The sequence below is a fragment of the Tachysurus vachellii genome, chromosome 7 (assembly GCF_030014155.1).
Source record: "Tachysurus vachellii isolate PV-2020 chromosome 7, HZAU_Pvac_v1, whole genome shotgun sequence".
Classification (NCBI taxonomy): Eukaryota; Metazoa; Chordata; class Actinopteri; order Siluriformes; family Bagridae; genus Tachysurus; species Tachysurus vachellii.
In genome coordinates, this window is record NC_083466.1 from 9,150,825 (window position 1) to 9,168,756 (window position 17,932).

Genomic DNA, 17,932 nt, shown 5'->3' on the forward strand with positions numbered 1-17,932 from the left:
AACTCAAGTGTCCTGCACAGAGCCCTGAACCCCACCCCACTGAACACTTTTGGGACGAGCTGGAACGCTGATTGTGTACCAAGCCTCTTCACCCACATCAGTACCTGACCTCACTAATGCTCTTCTACCTGTGTGAGCAGTATAAATGCCCAGAGTTATGCTGTACAATCTAGGAGAAAGCCTAGAGGAGGTTATTAAAACAACAAAGGCAGGCTAAATTTAGAAAAGGTGCATATAAATGTGATGATCAGGTGTCCACATACTTTTAGCCATATACTAGAACTAGGCTACTATTTGGTCTTCATTAGTGTCTCATACAGTTCATCTCCATTTAAAATGTGCCACATGTCCAATCAAATGTAAATTGTGAATGGGATAAACAATTTATCTGCAGTAAAAAAAACACACACTTCCTAGATTACATAATTTCCAGTCCTGGACCTGTAGAGCCCCCATTTTGCCTCCACTTCACATCAGGAAAAATGTAAAGAAAATTGGGAACCTATGCTGTAGAGCAACAAAGAAAGATGTGTGTCCCAATGTAAGCAACACCTATAGAGCCCAGGTCACTCTAGTCACATTAGATCATTTGTTTTAGACATTCAGAGAAGTTCTTTCATTACATTCATGATCTGTTGCTTTCATGGAGGGTATAAAATGCCGTTTGGTCCCATCAATATGTCCATGAAATTGAATATAAGCACAATATGGGAAAAAGTAATGTAATAGGACCATTTTTCTCAGGGAGAAAAAAAATCAATAGGTATTCCCTCCTACTAGGAATTCCTACAATAAAGAACTGATTATGAAGTAAAATAAGATTATGTGCTGCCTCTGTTTTCAGCCTCAACAAAAACTATATTGCAATTAATCACATTTTGTGAAATTACACATTACAGTAGTTATAAACTCGAATGCGTAGCATTAGAGCATCCATTTGTCTCACTTATCAGTGTTGCACGCTGGAAACAGAAACGTCAGGAGATGTGTGTATATGTTGCACCAGTGACAGGAAGCGCCGCGGCTCGTTAATGGAAGCAATTAATCTCCGCGAGGTGCGATTCGTGTAACAACTCTGCCCTCTGCTGACGGAAAAGCGCTATTAACTGTCTATAACTTACTTGTATAAAGGCTGATTTACGTTTTCCGTGTCGTGTACCGCTGTAATTACAGATTGCTTTAATAAAAATGCATTTTATTGTTGTTGTTTTTGTTATTATTATTATTATTATTATTATTATTATTATTATTATTATAAACATAATGGTGTGACCTGTTGCTTAAGGAAATGGAATTATATACAGGATATATATACACACACACACACACAGCTGTGTATAAGGAGCAAAGAGAGGACGGATCTCTGGTCCTTTAACAAAGAGATAACTTCGTTTCTGTCAGTGAGCCACACCGGTGTCATCAGATGTCTTTGTAGTCACTAAGTGTGAGTCAGATAGATGCATCTTTCATTTCTCTTACAGCGTCTCCATTTTCAGAGCGATATCAGTCACTGCAGCATCCAAAAAAATGTTTACGCGCAAGACGCGATGACTGACAGCCGTGAGGGTCTAGTGCATGGGCGTGTCTGTAGATGTGACGTCATGTTGGACACACGTTTAATCTCTCTCTCTCTCTCTCTCCCTCTCTCACTCTCTCTCTGTCTGTCTGACTTTCTCTTTCTGTCTGTCTCTCTCTCTCTCTCTCTCTCTCTGTCTGTCTGTCTGTCTGTCTTTCTCTTTCTGTCTCTCTCTCTCTCTCTGTCTGTCTCTCTCTCTCTCTCTCTCTCTCTCCCTCTCTCACTCTCTCTCTGTCTGTCTGACTTTCTCTTTCTGTCTGTCTCTCTCTCTCTCTCTCCCTCTCTCACTCTCTCTCTGTCTGTCTGACTTTCTCTTTCTGTCTCTCTCTCTCTCTCTCTCTCTCTCTCTCTCCCTCTCTCACTCTCTCTCTGTCTGTCTGACTTTCTCTTTCTGTCTGTCTCTCTCTCTCTCTCTGTCTGTCTGACTTTCTCTTTCTGTCTCTCTCTCTCTCTCTCTCTCTCTCTCCCTCTCTCTCTCTCTCTCTGTCTGTCTGTCTGTCTGTCTTTCTCTTTCTGTCTCTCTCTCTCTCTCTCTCTCTCTCTGTCTGTCTGTCTGTCTTTCTCTTTCTGTCTCTCTCTCTCTCTCTCTGTCTGTCTTTCTCTCTCTGTCTCTCTTTGTCTCTATCTCTTTTTCTGTCTCTCTCTCTCCCTCTCTCTCTCTGTGTCTCTCTCTGTCTCTCTTTGTCTCTCTATCTCTCTTTCTGTCTCTCTCTCTCCCCCTCTCTCTCCCCCTCTCTCTCCCCCTCTCTCTGTCTCTCTTTGTCTCTCTCTCTTTGTCTCTATCTCTTTTTCTGTCTCTCTCTCTCCCTCTCTCTCTCTGTGTCTCTCTCTGTCTCTCTTTGTCTCTCTCTCTTTGTCTCTATCTCTTTTTCTGTCTCTCTCTCTCCCCCTCTCTCTCCCCCTCTCTCTGTGTCTCTCTGTGTCTCTCTTGGTCTCTCTCTCTTTGTCTCTCTCTTTCTCTCTCTCTCTCTCTTTCTGTCTTTTTTTATTAAAATAATAATAATACTGAAGATGTTTAACTGTGAAACACAGAGATCTAAACACACATAGCCTCAAGTCACTACATTGTTGTGTCCGTTTAAAAGTGCTGTGGGGCATTTAAGTCCTCTATTGAGTTGTGTCTATTGTGTACTTGTCCCGCCCCCATTAAGTCTGTGTAAAGCGTTGCCAGATTGGGACACATACAACCTGTGTCGGTATAAAAGTTTAAATAGTTATGATGTGCAATAAAGTCTGTTGTTTTTTGTTTGTTTAATTGTTTTAAGTGACATATAACATGATCAATTGTAGCACGTATTAGTTCACAAGAAATAAAGAATTGTGGGAAAAGACAATTGTGGACAAAAACTGACAATCTGGCAACCTTATTTTTTTTTTGGGACCCCTGTAGAGTTAAGTCTTAACTTTTCCTCAAACTTGGGAAGTAGCTTGGACTGTCCTTTTTTTGTCCGTCGGCTTTGGAAAGGCTGACCCTAGTAAGGTTTTTTTTTTTCTGTAATTGTTTGTGTTGCTCTTTAATGACCAGGACGCACAATGGGTGTTAAACCTCATCTGAGCAGTTTGTGGCTCGCGCTGCTGTTTTTGGGAAGCGTGGTGTGTTTAAGTGTTCAGTACAACTCGCACAGGCTCAGAAACAAGTGGGTATCAACTCCAACACACTGAACATATGATGCTTTAAAAGCTTGTTTCATGTCAGGATGCTGAACTTTATCTACATTTATTTAATGCTGAAGACATTAACACAATCATTTGTGCGTAAAAGAAAAACGCGTTTGCTTAATACACAGGTTTTAAATGACAGGATGACAAGTGAGTTTTACAGTGTTTAGACGTTTTAACAAGAACGCAACAAAAACGTTATAGTCTTGGTTGAAATCATAACTATGAGACCAGATGTTCCAGATGTGTTTGCGCACTTAAACGTCACACTGTGATTGGATACAATCATTGCGTAATTTGGCTCGTTTTCTCTGATTTCAGTCTACATAATAGTGTCGCTGTGTATGAATTTCATCCAGAATCATGTCTTGGATGATTATAAATCGCCACTGTTTTATGATTTGTCAGAAACTGGTGCGCGTTTATCGTGCAGAAGAACGTGAGCTGCGCAGTGCGCGCGGATTTTCCCGCAGCGGTTGAAGCTGAAGCTGCGCCCTGTCCTGTAAACCAGCCAGACTGCGAGCCATCAGTGATGTGAGTACCAAGGAGAGGGGCGGGGCACTGGGCGGGGCACTGGGCGTGGTCTGATCCTTATGAACCGTTATGAGTGACGCTAATACTATAGGGAGAGGGTGTGGCTTAGGAGATCAAGCCAAAGACTGCACCACCAACCAAAAAGAGCTGTACATCCGTGCTATTAGTGTTTATACTATGGTGATTCAGAAAGCTATTTAGTAACAGGGCACACACAGAGCACACACATAGTGTAAAATTATTAGACATTCATTTGCATCTTAATTACATTTATTTTAATTATATAGGGATGTGGAAGCCTAGTGGTCAAAGTGTTCAAATCAAATCAATTTTTATTTGTCACATACACATACATACAGGTTACGACATGCAGTGAAAGGCTTTTTTGAATTTGACCGGTAAATAAAAAGTATAAACTACATAAAAACTATAGAAGATATGAAAATATATGTGAAAAAAAGAATGTACATACATATACATAAATACACATAAATGCGTACAGTTTTGAATGATTGTCTTTAAAGTGTCCATGTGCAGTATGGTGTGTGTATAAAGTGTATAAAGTGACACTGTGCTGTGCAAGTCCAGAGTTAAAGTGACAGTCCAGAGTTAAAGTGTCATAGTGCAAAAAAGGTGTGCAGAAAAACAGTGGTGATGGAGATGGAGAGGTTCAGTACTAGATCCTGGGTGTTTCCTGGTTTAGACTCCGAATGGCCTGCAGGAAGAAGCTTCTCCTCTTTCTCTCTGTGTTTGCTTTCAAGGAGCAAAAGTGTTTCCCTGGATGCAACAAAGAAAAGAGTCCATTGTTGGGATGGCTGAGATCCTTTACAATCTTCCTGGCCCTGGTCCGGCACCGTGTGCTGTAGATGTCCTGCAGGTCATCCTGCAGGTGTTGGACTACTGACCGGAAGGTCATAAGTTCGAATCCCAGGTCCACTGCCCTCTCCCTCTCCCCGAGCAAGGCCCTTAACCCTCAATTACTCAGTTGCTCACTCTGGATAAGGATCACTGCTAAATGGCAGAAATGTAAATGTACATCACTGTTCTCAACTTGAAAACAGCTTGAAGGTACCAGAGAGGGGATGTCAGTCTTCAGAGCACAGAAATGCACCCATTTTGCCCACATCAACTCAGCTAATTATTATCTGATAACAGTCTTCTATTTGTTATATTCTACAAAAGAAAAAAAAACACACATCCGTATAGGGTCGTGTGCTTAAATCTGAATTGCTGTCTACATGTTTTGTATCATTAAACATGTTCACACTAATCTTTATTTCATGCCTCCGTGAAGGCCTCACTTTTACAATTCACAGAATTGTGATTTAAATGCCAATCAAGCAGCCGTACTTTTTATATTATGAATTGGCAGATATAATATTTGAATATTGACAGCAGTGAAGACTAGCAGAAAAGTTATACTGGTTTCAAGTGTTTTGAAGCAACCGCTGTAATCAGTATTTGTGACACACCCTAGCTGTGTTTATCTCTGTTTCTAAGAGAAATCCTGCTAAAAAGCAAAGAATATTTGTCCGGCTCAGTTCTTATCCACAGTTATATATCTGAATAAACTCAGTGCATGTACTCAAATTCTGTAGACCTTTATTTGTACGCTGCATTATCAAGCAGTTGAGTTTTTGTGTATTGAATTTAAATTTTTAATCAGAGTGTAAAACTGCAAGCAATCATTCTCAGTGACAACATACGTGGTTGATTCATGATTTAAAAAAAAAAAAACGAGCACTGATTTCTCTTTGCTGCTTTTTTTTAATAGCATTTTGTTAATTGCTGAAGATTGCTGACTATTAATGTACTGATTAAGGTCCTTGATTATTTTCATTCTTATATAACTTCCAATTACACAACTCACTATTCAGCTATTGCTCTGAAGTGTAGCACAGTGAGCACAAAGACTGTCCCAAATGATTTTCTGGTGCATGCTTGAGGTCTTATCATTAGTTTGTACTTTGTTGATGTCACCAAAGTGCAGTCTTAAAAGATGACATTTGGGAAAGGGCCTAATGCGGAATTAGCAGCCATTGAGTGCAAAAATCTCTGCGGCAGGAGTTTTCAATCTTGTCCTCAAAGGGCCAGTGTGGCTACAGGCTTCCATTCTAATCAGGCAAGAGTCACTTCTGTTTTTCCTTTATTTAATCAGTTCATTTTGGACTCAATCAACTAACAAGTGTGCCTCCTATTTGGCTGGAATGAAAGCCTGAAGGCACAATGGCCTTTTGTGGATATGACAGAAGACTCCTGTTCCATGGGGACTGGTCACATGATCTTAACATGGCAGCCATCATGGCAATGTGATCCATGTTATCTGTATTCACACCCTCTGTGTCACCCAGAGGAGGATGGTCTCCTTTTGGAATTTGGTTTCTCTCAAAATTTCTTCCTCATATCGTCTCAGGGAGTTTGTCCTTGCGACTGTTGCCTCTGGCTTGCTCATTGCTCATAAATATAAGAAAATTTTAAACAAATCTTTTTTATCTTTATTCCGCATTTTTATATTTCTTTAACGCTACTGTCTGACAATGTCCAATGTTGAAAGCGTTCTACAAATAAAACTGTTTAAAGCAAATTTGACTTCAACTCTAGGGTTGTTAGTGTGAACAATTTTAGAATCTAAACATTTTTGCAAAATATCATTTTTAACATTTCACAATTGACTAAATATTTAATCATTAACATTTGTTTAATCAATTATACCTATTGTTTGCTTAGATTTTGACATCTTACAAATAACAATTATGTTATTTTTGACTGACAGTGTGTGTTGTATAAGAATTGTTAAGATTCGTTGGTGTAACACAAACATGAATAAACACAACACAACAACAAAGGTTCATGCAGGTCTGACCTTATGTTCCACATCTTATTTCATATTGACGTTTCTTCCACCGCTCCTTTTAAACATGTTACTTAGTAAACAGTTACCATGAAAAGAATATGGCTTGTTATCTGGGAGATTTTTGTGGGAACACACGTTATTTTCATCCATAATTGCGCTCACAGATGTGAAAACTGACCCATTCCCTTCCTCATCACAGGAAATGATGCCACTGCCTACTTTCATTTTGTATTACTGATGGGAATCCAGTGTCTCACTGGAGTTAATTGTGTTACTCTCCAGTTAATCGTGTGCATGGAGAACCAGGTGCATTTATGCAGATTTATGCAGAATGTTTGAAATAATTACTAAACACACTTTTTAATGGTTCTAGCAGTCTAAGGTGGGTGTACTTGGAATGTTTTTGGAAAGGGAGTCACAGTTGTCTCAGAAGTACAAATCAAAGTACATTATTACAGAGCTAGAGGGATTGTGTTTTTGTGTGTGTGTGTGTGTGTGTGTGTGTGTGTGTGTGTGTGTGTGTGTTCAGTCACTTGGTCTAAGGGAAATGGTTTGTTTTTAGACTTGGGCTAAGTTGCCATGGAGTATATTTATTTAACATTTTTTTAAGGAGGTTACATTTTAAAAAGTTAGCTAATTTTATGTATTTGTTCCAGGAACACTTACTGAGAACTTTATAAGGCAAAACTGTACAACTACTCATTCTTACAATTATTTAATCAGCCAATTGTGTGGCAGCAATGCAATGCATAAAATCACACAGATACGGCCCAGCGGCTTCAGGAAATTTCAGGTTCATATCAACCATAAGAATGGGGAAAATGGTCTTAGTTATGTTGACCATTGCATTGTTGTTGGTGCCAGATAGGCTGGTTAGAAACTGCTTCTCTCCACACAAAATGGTGTGAGAAACAAAAAACATAAAGTGAGTGTTGCAGAACAGCAATTCTATCGGTGGAAACAAGAGGATAATCCCCGGACTGGTTTGGACAACACAAAGGGTAATTCAAATAATCATGTTTTAAAACTGTCTACATCTCAGTATGCACAAAATCATTAAAGCTTGAGGTAGAATGGCTAGAACAGTAGAAGACCACTTGGATTACACTCCTATCAGCCAAGAACACAGGAATCTGAGGCTACACTGGCCACAGACTCACTAAAACAAGACAGCTGAAGATTAGAAAAAAATCGTCTGGTCTTTTACCATTTAAAATGTGCAATGTGTCTTTCATTAACAAATTAAGTGTTGTAAACTTTGGCAAACCGTTTTATTTTCCAGGTATCGCACCCATTTCCAACCCATTTACAGAATTTCCTATAAGACAGTTACTGAACTGGAATGGAGGTGTTGTCCAGGATATCAAGGTCCAGACTGCAAAGAACTTAAAGGCATCCCAAATCAACAGATGCTAGTAAAACCTCAACCAAAGCCACATCATCAGCCATATACTGGATACACACAAAACTCGCAAAGTAAGATAGTCAAGAAATTTGTCTTCTCTCTTGGTTACAGATTTGATAGTAAATATTTATTCTGCTTAGAATCTAGGGGGGCACGGTGGCTTAGTGGTTAGCACGTTTGCCTCACACCTCCAGGGTCGGGGTTCGATTCCCGCCTCCACCTTGTGTGTGTGGAGTTTGCATGTTCTCCCCGTGCCTCGGGGGTTTCCTCCGGGTACTCCGGTTTCCTCCCCCGGTCCAAAGACATGCATGGTAGGTTGATTGGCATCTCTGGAAAATTGTCCCTAGTGTGTGATTGCGTGAGTGAATGAGAGTGTGTGTGTGCCCTGTGATGGGTTGGCACTCCGTCCAGGGTGTATCCTGCCTTGATGCCCGATGACGCCTGAGATAGGCACAGGCTCCCCGTGACCCGAGGTAGTTCGGATAAGCGGTAGAAGATGAATGAATGAATGAATGAATGAATGCTTAGAATCTAATCCAGATTTGAAAACCAAATGTATCTGTTAACCAATATCTGACATTCAGATTATTATACATACATACAGACGGTATATTCCTATAAGTAGGTTCTATTTGCCATCCATCTTTTCTCTTGTGATAGGGCCAGAGAGTCAGGAGGCAGAGCAGTACAACACCTACCAAGAGGTTGAGAAAACTCGTCAACTGGAAGAAGAAGTGCAACGCCTTTCTCAGACAGTTCTGGACCTCCAGGCAGCCATGACTAGCATGACGGCGAACCTACGCACCGATTTACAGGAGGACACCAGCAAAATGCTCGTCAGTCTCCTCAGCAACATGCATGTGCAAGACAGTGCAAAAACAGGAGGCATAGAGGAAAGCGAGGTGCATCTGGATGGGCACCAGGCCACAAGAGGAGTAGAGGAGAGGGGCATGGAAAAAGTGCTGGCCAGGCTTAATGATGTGACAGATGCTCTGAAAAGCAAGGAAGGGGTAATCGAGGAGCTGCGGGAGGCTGTGATTGGAAACAGTGGCCAGATCCGAATGCTAATGGATGCTTCTCAGGGACCAACGGTTACTGCTATTGCCTCCTCAGACATAGATATCCTTCAGTCCTACATTGATACTAAGTTTGAGAAATTAAAGAAGGAGCTGGTTTTGGATATGAAGGATGAGATAACAAAGCTGAAGAGCGCATGTGATGATAAGATATTGTCTTGTCAGAAGACCTGTACAGAGGGATGGAAGGGAAGTTTTGACAACCTGACAAATCTGCTGGACAGTCAAGAGGCCGAGCTCAGGAAAGAGATACGCGAGGTACGTCTGGATATGGCTATGTCCGACGGACTGGTGCGTACTCACAGGCAAACAGCTCCATTTAAAGAGGATGACACTGATATGCGAAATACGATTCAGCTCCTGATAGATGCCCAGAAAGTCTTAAACGCCCGTGTGGACAATGAACTGAGTCATCTGTCCATGCTAAAGCTGGAAGATATGTTTGGCCCTCGAATGGAGGAGCTTGAAGACAGGATGAATGTGACGGAGAGAAACGCAGAAACCTACTGCTTCTACGTGGATGAGAAGCTAACCAAGGCTCTAAACGAAGAGATAGCAAAGATCCAAGAACTCTTGGACATCAGACTGAATTCTATGGAGGACCAGTTTACAAAAATGCTGATCGAGATGAGTAACACCTCCTTCCCAGGGATGTTCAGCGAGTCTGTTGATGCCCTGCAAACTCAGGTTAATTCATTCAAGTATGTGTTTCAGGGATTGGAGGATAAATTGAATGCCGTTGAGCAGATCTGCACCACCGGCTGCAACACAGGACCATCCACGGACCCTCAACACCTAGGTGGCCTGGAGAGTATTAAGACGGATCTGCGTCACTGTAGAAATCAACTGGATGTCCTGAGCACTAGTGTTAAAAACAATGCGGCAAAGCTTGTAGAATTAGACAGGGCAGTTGACCATGTGAAGCTGGACAATCAGCTGAACAGCGTTAGCATGCAGGATGTGCACAACAAGCTGAAGCCTCTGACTGATAATGTAAACGGTCTGACTGGGGCTGTGACAGGATTAGGAGATGTCATGAGCAGATATAGCCAGGATATTCAGACCCTGAACTCTAGTTGCTGCCAAGAAGTGCAGGTAGTACCGATTCAGCCACCAACAATGGTACCACCTCTGTCCCATGAGGCAAGCAAACCAATCCACAATCAGTTGGAGGAGCTCAGCAACAGACTAGACGGACTGAGATCCCAGGTGACTGCAGAGCTGACCCTTTGTAAGGAGAAGGCAGCGGGTGCGGCTGAAGGGATCTCCGCAGTAGGCAGCCGGATTACTACACTAGAAGAATTGTGTCGGAAGGGAAATGATGAAAGAAATCAAGTTCAGGATGTGAACGAGGAGCTGGAAAGAAACGTGGCTCAGATGAACTCCACACTGCAAATACACTCACGGGGGATCAGTAACCTCCAGATCACTCTGCACAATGTTCAGACACAGCTTACGAACATTAAGAACCATACCACAAAACAGCAGGGTAAGTAAAGCAAAAACCAATATCCAAAAGCTTTGAAACGGTGTACTACAAACAACAAACAGTAAACGACTGGTGATACCAACCTATTAATGGTATCATTTTTATTTCGGGGAAAGAAAATAATACAGGGTCAGATACAGATCTAATATTAAATATATCAAGATTTACTACTATTTCTTTCTCCACCAGGCTTAATGTGTTGTACCGATGTAAATATCTATTATATTCTACTTGTACCATGTCTCAAGACCACTAGATTACAATTCAAAAACAGACACGACAGAAAGGAAAAAAGCCCCTAAATGGAAATTGGATTGCTTCAACACTTAGGAATTATGATTCACTTTTCAGTTGTAGGGATTTAAGTGTATCTTTATGACTCATTTATCCATCCACAGTCCTGTCCTTCCAATGTTTTGGAGGGTTTTTGAGAAACAGTCTGAAGTTAATTCTAAAGGTAAAAAGTGTTATAATATCCACAACGCGAGCACAAAAGCCAACAATTCCCCAGAGCTGCCGAAAGGCAACGGGCCTCCCTACATATAGCAAAAATGAGAGTTATGAGCATTGGCATGGAGCCAGATACAATCATGGCTTTCTCATAAACAAGTGATACTAATCGTGATGTGATGTTGCTATGCCAACCATGCTATGTTTTGGATAGTTGTCGAAAAGATTTAGCTTTTATGTAATGTTTAAAGAAACCTGCTTTGCTACAGAATTGGACATATTCATTAAACCTATAAGTCATAGTGTAGGTTTAACAAAATTTTTCCTATGTCACTGTTGCAAAACTAATCTCTGTAGGTTGACGAATGGGTGCCTCTCCAACTCCTCTCCCTTCTCCTGCTTTTCTGAGCTTTGTGAGCTCATGAGTTGTGTGGTCCATCCAAATGTCCTTTTGCTGGTCGTTCACTAGTTTTCCCTGCACAGAATGAGGAAATGAGTAGGAAGTTCAGTATGTGTATGTTTGTATGGGTCTGGTCTTCATTAACCAGCAGAGACTGGGCCTCTGGATGTACGGTGTTGTAAACCAGACTCACTACCCCACCCCGGTGCAGATGTTGGGCTATGAGCCGTCCGTGATGTAACGCCTGCACGCTGATTCCTGGGAGCCTCCCTGTACAGTCTGATGTCATCATTTCAGGGTGGATATAAAGTACTTTTAATTCCCAAGCAAGCGTGAAGTTCGTGTTCGGCACAAGTCCAATTTATTCCAAGACACATGATAATATAAGGCATATAGACATATTGATATATTCTAATGAATATAGATAGTTTGGTTTAGTTGTACATCCTAAAATACATACCAACTAATAGGCTAATTTAAACCACAACAACCCTGCGGTTGCAGTTACTGATGATGCTGGAAATGTATTGCGCAGTGCCTTTGTGTGTCACGACTTGGTTGCTAGGTTCCGTGGGATACAGTACTAATGCATATACTTCTAATCTTCACCAGATGCCCTGTGAACCTCTATGGCACGCTAAAAACAAAACAAAAAAAAAAGAATAGTCCTCCTATAGACTTCCTATTTAACTCTATATTCATTTAAGAAGACATTATCGGTTTGTTTTTAGGTAAGGTATAGAACTAAATCCGGCTACATACCTAAATATTAACTCAAAGTATGGGGGGCACGGTGGCTTAGTGGTTAGCACGTTTGCCTCACACCTCCAGGGTCGGGGTTCGATTCCCGCCTCCACCTTGTGTGTGTGGAGTTTGCATGTTCTCCCCGTGCCTCAGGGGTTTCCTCCGGGTACTCCGGTTTCCTCCCCTGGTCCAAAGACATGCATGGTAGGTTGATTGGCATCTCTGGAAAATTGTCCCTAGTGTGTGATTGCGTGAGTGAATGAGTGTGTGTGTGTGTGCCCTGCGATGGGTTGGCACTCCGTCCAGGGTGTATCCTGCCTTGATGCCCGATGAGGCCTGAGATAGGCACAGGCTCCCCGTGACCCGAGGTAGTTCGGATAAGCGGTAGAAGATGAATGAATGAATGAATGAATGAACTCAAAGTATGTATATTACTGGACTGTACATACAATACAGTGAGCTTTATTTTGAGTCACCAGCAACGTGACAATTTTTTCCTCAGGAATTCAAACACCTGTATTTCAGAAATTAACATTCATAGCTTTTTGCAGTGTAATTAAAACATCACATGTGCACTAAAAAGAGTTAGTTATTAGCCTACAAAATATTTTTTGTGGCATTTTTCCCTAACAGACTGGGAAAGAGCACACTCAAACCATTTTGTAGTTCTAAACAGGCCCAAAAAGGTGGAAAAAAAATTAAGTATCATAGCCAACAAGACAACTAACTGGGCTCGCTTTTTCAGAGTCTTAAACATTACTCATTGCTTCTGGCAAGCAGTCTGGGGGAAAGGTGCGCCATTGTGCAATTCTGGATCCGGTTCATACAGTTATTCTTTCAGTGACACAAGATGCTGGGAAGTATGTGGATCGCTTTCTTAAATCCAATCCTCTTCATTGATTTCTAAATAGTTTATAGCGAAATGTCTCTTTCACAAATTAATAACTCTCACCACAATATAAGATTCTGACCTTCGGTCCGTGTAGAAGACTACTAGGCTCACAGCTCATACAAGAAACAACCACTTGAGGGAATTCTGGAATAGAGGACCTTGAAAATAATCCCCACAGTTGTCTGTTATGCTGTATATTTCAGCTTATCTACACTTATCCTCTTTCCTGTCCTGCTATTCCGGCTGATTGATATCTTGCGAGTATAAAATGCCAAAAGTATCTCTCGCCCTTTCCCACTATCAGTGCATTCTGTGGTGACCTGAGTGACTTTAGGACGGGTGACTATTTTTAGTATCACTATAACAGATACTTTGGTGGAGAAATCAGCAAGCGAAGAATAAGTGCTGGGTCAGAGTTCTGTGTCAGGGTCCACAGCCCCATCTGGATGTTTTCTTATTGGATCAGTTCAAGAGTGAGATTACTTCACTGAGGTGCAGAACTGTGGTCGTTAATAACACTGTGTGTGTGTGTGTGTGTGTGTAAGATCACTTCCTTCCTTCCGTTTTTGCCATCCAAACTAATGGCTAAAATGGAAGCCAGCATTTGCAGATAATTTCAATTATCCCATTTCAATCCGGTCTTCCCATGTTGGTAATTTGTAAACATAGCCTCCCTAGACCAAGCGCAAACCCAAACTCATCCTCCATACACAAGCACCACATCTAAGTCAACACCACCGTATATAGCATACTTTTACACCAGCAATCACCAACTCTGTTCCCGAAGACTTTGCTATAGAATTAGTTTTATAATTCAATACAGCTGATCATGTTTACCAGAATGTGTCGGATGAGGGAGTCAGACAGGAAGGGAGTTTTGCAGAACCAGGAGTAATTTTGGCTTGATAATATCTTAGTGAGTCACTGTTGGTTAAGATGCCACATCTGTGTGTAGTATTCTGAGCCATTGCACAAAGTAGCTTGTGATTTCCTCTGCTGTTCCAAACAGATCCCCCGTGGGAAACACTTAGATAGCAATTATCTCATGGGAAATGGGCTTTACGTGTGTGTTTCTGAGATACCTGGTGTTACGAACGGTGATGACGCAGGAAACAGGTTGAGTGCTCATGGGATTCGGTCCTTTGTTGTACACGTGCCGGGTGTAAGCAGGAAGAAAAAATGCAATTACAGTGTTGACTAAACCCTTGTGTGATGGACAACACATGCTAGGTTGAGGAAGCATCACAGTGTGAGGCTGCTGACGGTAGTTAAACATCTAGCCACTAATGGAACTTGTTTTTTGCCCATTAGGCTAAATCCTCGAGCAAAGCATTTTTGCCCTTTATAATGGACATAATAGTGAAAATGAAGTTATTACAGTACAAATCATGCAGAGAATTTTAATGTTGGGCTAAATACCTAATTAAGGTTTATCAAATGCTTGTGTACGCTCCAAATATCTGTATACTGACTGGAACCCAGTTTGGATGTGACCGAAACTCGAAATATTTTCAACTGCGTCCTCGAACATGTTTGAAAAGCAGTGTCAGCATGGTGTGTGAGCCCTAACAGTTCCTGAACCTCAGCTACAATGCTCCAGTGCAATCATTTTAATTCTAATCTTCACAAAAAAACAAACTTGTGGCCTAATTTCTAACACCACAAACTTGACCAGGCAGTTAGGCAGAACCAAGGAAAGTGGTAGATGTATTGCACTGCATTGTGCTACACTGCTATCTGTAGACTTTGGTTTTTTTTTTCCCACGAGCTTCATACAGTATGTGATTGCTTGCTCCTGGGCACGTGAAAGTAAAAACCTTCCACTCGCATGACTTTTTTGTTGCATCCTGTGGGATCCCAATCCTGAAGCACACCTCTAGTCTTAACCAGATGTTCAGTAAACCTTTCTGGCAAGCATTCTTTAAAAAAAGAAAGATAGGAAGAAGAGAGAGCGAGAGAGAGAGAGAGAGAGAGAGAATACAAGACAGAAAGAAGTAACAATGCACCTCCTACTGCCCTCTGTATTTGTATCCTTTTGTACGTTATCTCTTCATATTGTGTTACATCCCTAATGCATATCTTTATGAGATAATGCGGTCATCTAGTCTACTCTGTTCATATTTTTAATTTGTGATGGCTGATTTTTCAATTTGAATTTGATATATTCTTTGCCTGAGTGTTTTATCTGCCAGGATTTTACCCCCACAAGATGAGCCATGTCTGTCATCCCCTCTCTCTCTCTCTCTCTCTCTCTCTCTCAGGAGTGCCAGTGAAGCAGGAGCAACCCGTTGCTTTCCCACCGAGGAGATATATTCCAGAGATCCACATTCCTCTGCGGATACCCCACAGGACAGTGCCTGCTACTTCCCGTCCGTTTGTACGCCAGCCCTATGCCCCTCTTCAGCCTCAACCCTCAAGTCCACGCCAACAGCCCAATCAAGTCATTTTGACTGGTGTGGCCGGACCGCCCGGATACATGCAAAGAGTCCCCTCTCGACGGGAGCGTGGATCCCAAGACTTAGGCAAACCCGTCAACGGATTTGCAGGCGCACCAGGTCAGAGATCACACAAGTTCTTGTAATTCACTTCTGCTATGTTTTACATTAAACTTAAAAAACAAATGTCCTGCATCTTCACAGCAAGCTATCCTCCCGTAAATCCCATGGCGTATAAACCCTACCCGGTCACAGGTACAAAGCTTTTCTCTGTAGGTAAGATATATATTGTCTTTGATCAATCTTTCTTTGTAATCAGTATGACTTTTTTGTCTTTTATATTTTTCATTAGCTAACCAAGTGCTCTGGAATCCTGCACAAAGGCTTGTTGCATCACCAGGTACATTAGAAATGGATTACTGTGTGCAAAAGTGTTATTATTTTCCTCCACACACATTAATGGAGCGTATTTAAATCTAAGCACCACCACTTTTCTTTCTCTTTCGCAGTGTCGTATGAAAGAACGGCGGTAGACACCTTTTCCTTCTCAGCTGGTCTCACACGTCAGGAGCATTTAGGAGACTTTGGAATCATCCGTTTTAATAAAGTGCTAGTTAATGACGGAGGGCACTACAATCCCCAAACAGGTATATTTTAAATTAAATAAAGAAATAAATAAAAATTTGCAGATCTACTTTTTTTTTTTTTAACGACTTCATACTTTAAAGGTTCTAACTATAGCTGAAATATATAATCCACGTTTGAACTACTTTGTAAAGATGATATAAGGTTACACTCACTTATTACAAAACAGCCAGTCCTAGTAGGCAGCACAGTAATCTCTCCTTGCTTACTCTGCAGGAATCTTCACGGTGCCTGTGAACGGTCGTTATCTAATCTCGGCCGTGCTGACGGCACCACGGCACGGGCGGCTCGAGGCTGTGCTCTCTGTGTCTGAGCGCAGCGTGCAGAAGCTAGACTCAGCAGGCTATGGAGGACACGACAGGCAGCACGCATCAAGGCCTTGTCAGTGTGGTAGTTCCGTCTCGTTCAGCCTCGTCCTCTCGTTGCGCGCAGGCGATCGAGTCGCGCTAGTGCGCACGGCCGGCACGCTGGCCCTCTCCGAGGCCAAAGAGATCCTCTCCACCTTCAGCGGGGTCTTCCTATACTCCACTCAGGTTCACAGATAACATCTAGCAAATAGGAAAAGGAATGAATAAACTGCAGACGACTGTCTGGCTGTGTCGCTCTCCACATTTACATGGCAGCCCGTGGCGAGCCAGACGACACTGCAACGAAATCACTGCTTGGCTTTGGCTCGACTACAGAAAAACAAAGTGCCACACATTGCATTGGTTGCACCATGGGAAGCAGTGCACTGAGCTTTTTAGACATACTCCAAATATTTTCATCATATAATGTATTTACTTACACCGCAATTCTTAATATAAAAAGGTGGTTTATCCTGAGTGACTTTAATCAACAAACCGGACTGTATAGAATCATTTAATTAAAAATTCCTAGCAGTATTATAAATGTCTCGTCTCTATTTTGCTATACGTAAGGAATAAAACAGTTGTGCTGTTAATAGGACAATAATAAAGGCCTGGATGATGTGATGCTGTTACCACTCTGAAGATAACACGTCCTAAAGGCTTTTATTCTTCTTATTCCACAGGAATTAACCAAAGATTGCAAGTTTTATTTATTAACACACACATTGTGCATTCAACCATTTCTAGTTACTGTTAATGTTGTACAATGTCTGCTGAACATAGTAGGTTCTGTTATTACTTTTTCTCTCCTGAATACAATGAATGCAGCTTGTAATGTTACCATGAAACCACAAAGATGTTGTCACCTCACCTTCCGGAAATGTTAAATAAACCTACAAAAACACAAATAGATCACCGGTTCTGTGTTGTTTTTATTTAATCCAATATCTTCTGACCAGAATCAAGCATTTCATAGTGATTTAGTAATAAACAATGATATTTTGTAATGGAATGACAAACCGACAAAGTCAAAATCATGAATTTAAGGATAAAGCGACAGCATGAAGCTGAGAGGATGATATATAAAAGTCCTAGATTTGTTTATATTTGCCACAAGCTCTATGGTTTTGTTCAACTTTGGGTAGAACAGCTTGATTTATACATGATTTATCACGCAATCCCATAACAACGGAAGACAGATATTTCCCCTTATACAAACTCTATAGCCTTTGGCTATTCCATCTTATTTATTACACTGCTGGACAAAGAAATAAAATTTAAAAAAAAAACATGAACATATTCATTTTTCTGCTGCTACATAAATAAAGAAAATGTTTGTCCTGAGATTATTTTCTCCCCAACCTGATTAAACCACTCAATCGCAAGCATTCGTTTAATTTCTGCCCTCTTTTTTTTACCTAAC

General features: G+C 41.3%; 1 protein-coding gene across 1 annotated transcript; it reads left to right on the top strand.

Moving 5' to 3' along the window:
• Positions 1-2,983: 2,983 nt before the first annotated feature.
• emilin2a (elastin microfibril interfacer 2a) lies at positions 2,984-17,417 on the top strand. The gene is made up of 9 exons (XM_060874096.1): positions 2,984-3,213; positions 3,644-3,769; positions 7,906-8,099; positions 8,689-10,593; positions 15,341-15,634; positions 15,719-15,769; positions 15,867-15,914; positions 16,024-16,161; positions 16,376-17,417. Exons 1-9 carry the CDS (start codon positions 3,110-3,112, stop codon positions 16,702-16,704), a joined length of 3,189 nt encoding a protein of 1,062 aa, XP_060730079.1. The 5' UTR covers positions 2,984-3,109; the 3' UTR covers positions 16,705-17,417.
• The last annotated feature ends 515 nt before the right edge of the window (positions 17,418-17,932 follow it).

What these genes read in the sequence shown, in the direction of transcription:
- emilin2a (XM_060874096.1), top strand. Translation starts at nt 3,110, where the DNA reads ATGGGTGTTAAACCTCATCTGAGCAGTTTGTGGCTCGCGCTGCTGTTT. An exon ending in ATACACACAAAACTCGCAAA is followed by an intron (nt 8,100 to 8,688) that starts GTAAGATAGTCA and finishes CTCTTGTGATAG; the next exon opens with GGCCAGAGAGTCAGGAGGCA. An exon ending in AAGGCTTGTTGCATCACCAG is followed by an intron (nt 15,915 to 16,023) that starts GTACATTAGAAA and finishes TCTCTTTCGCAG; the next exon opens with TGTCGTATGAAAGAACGGCG.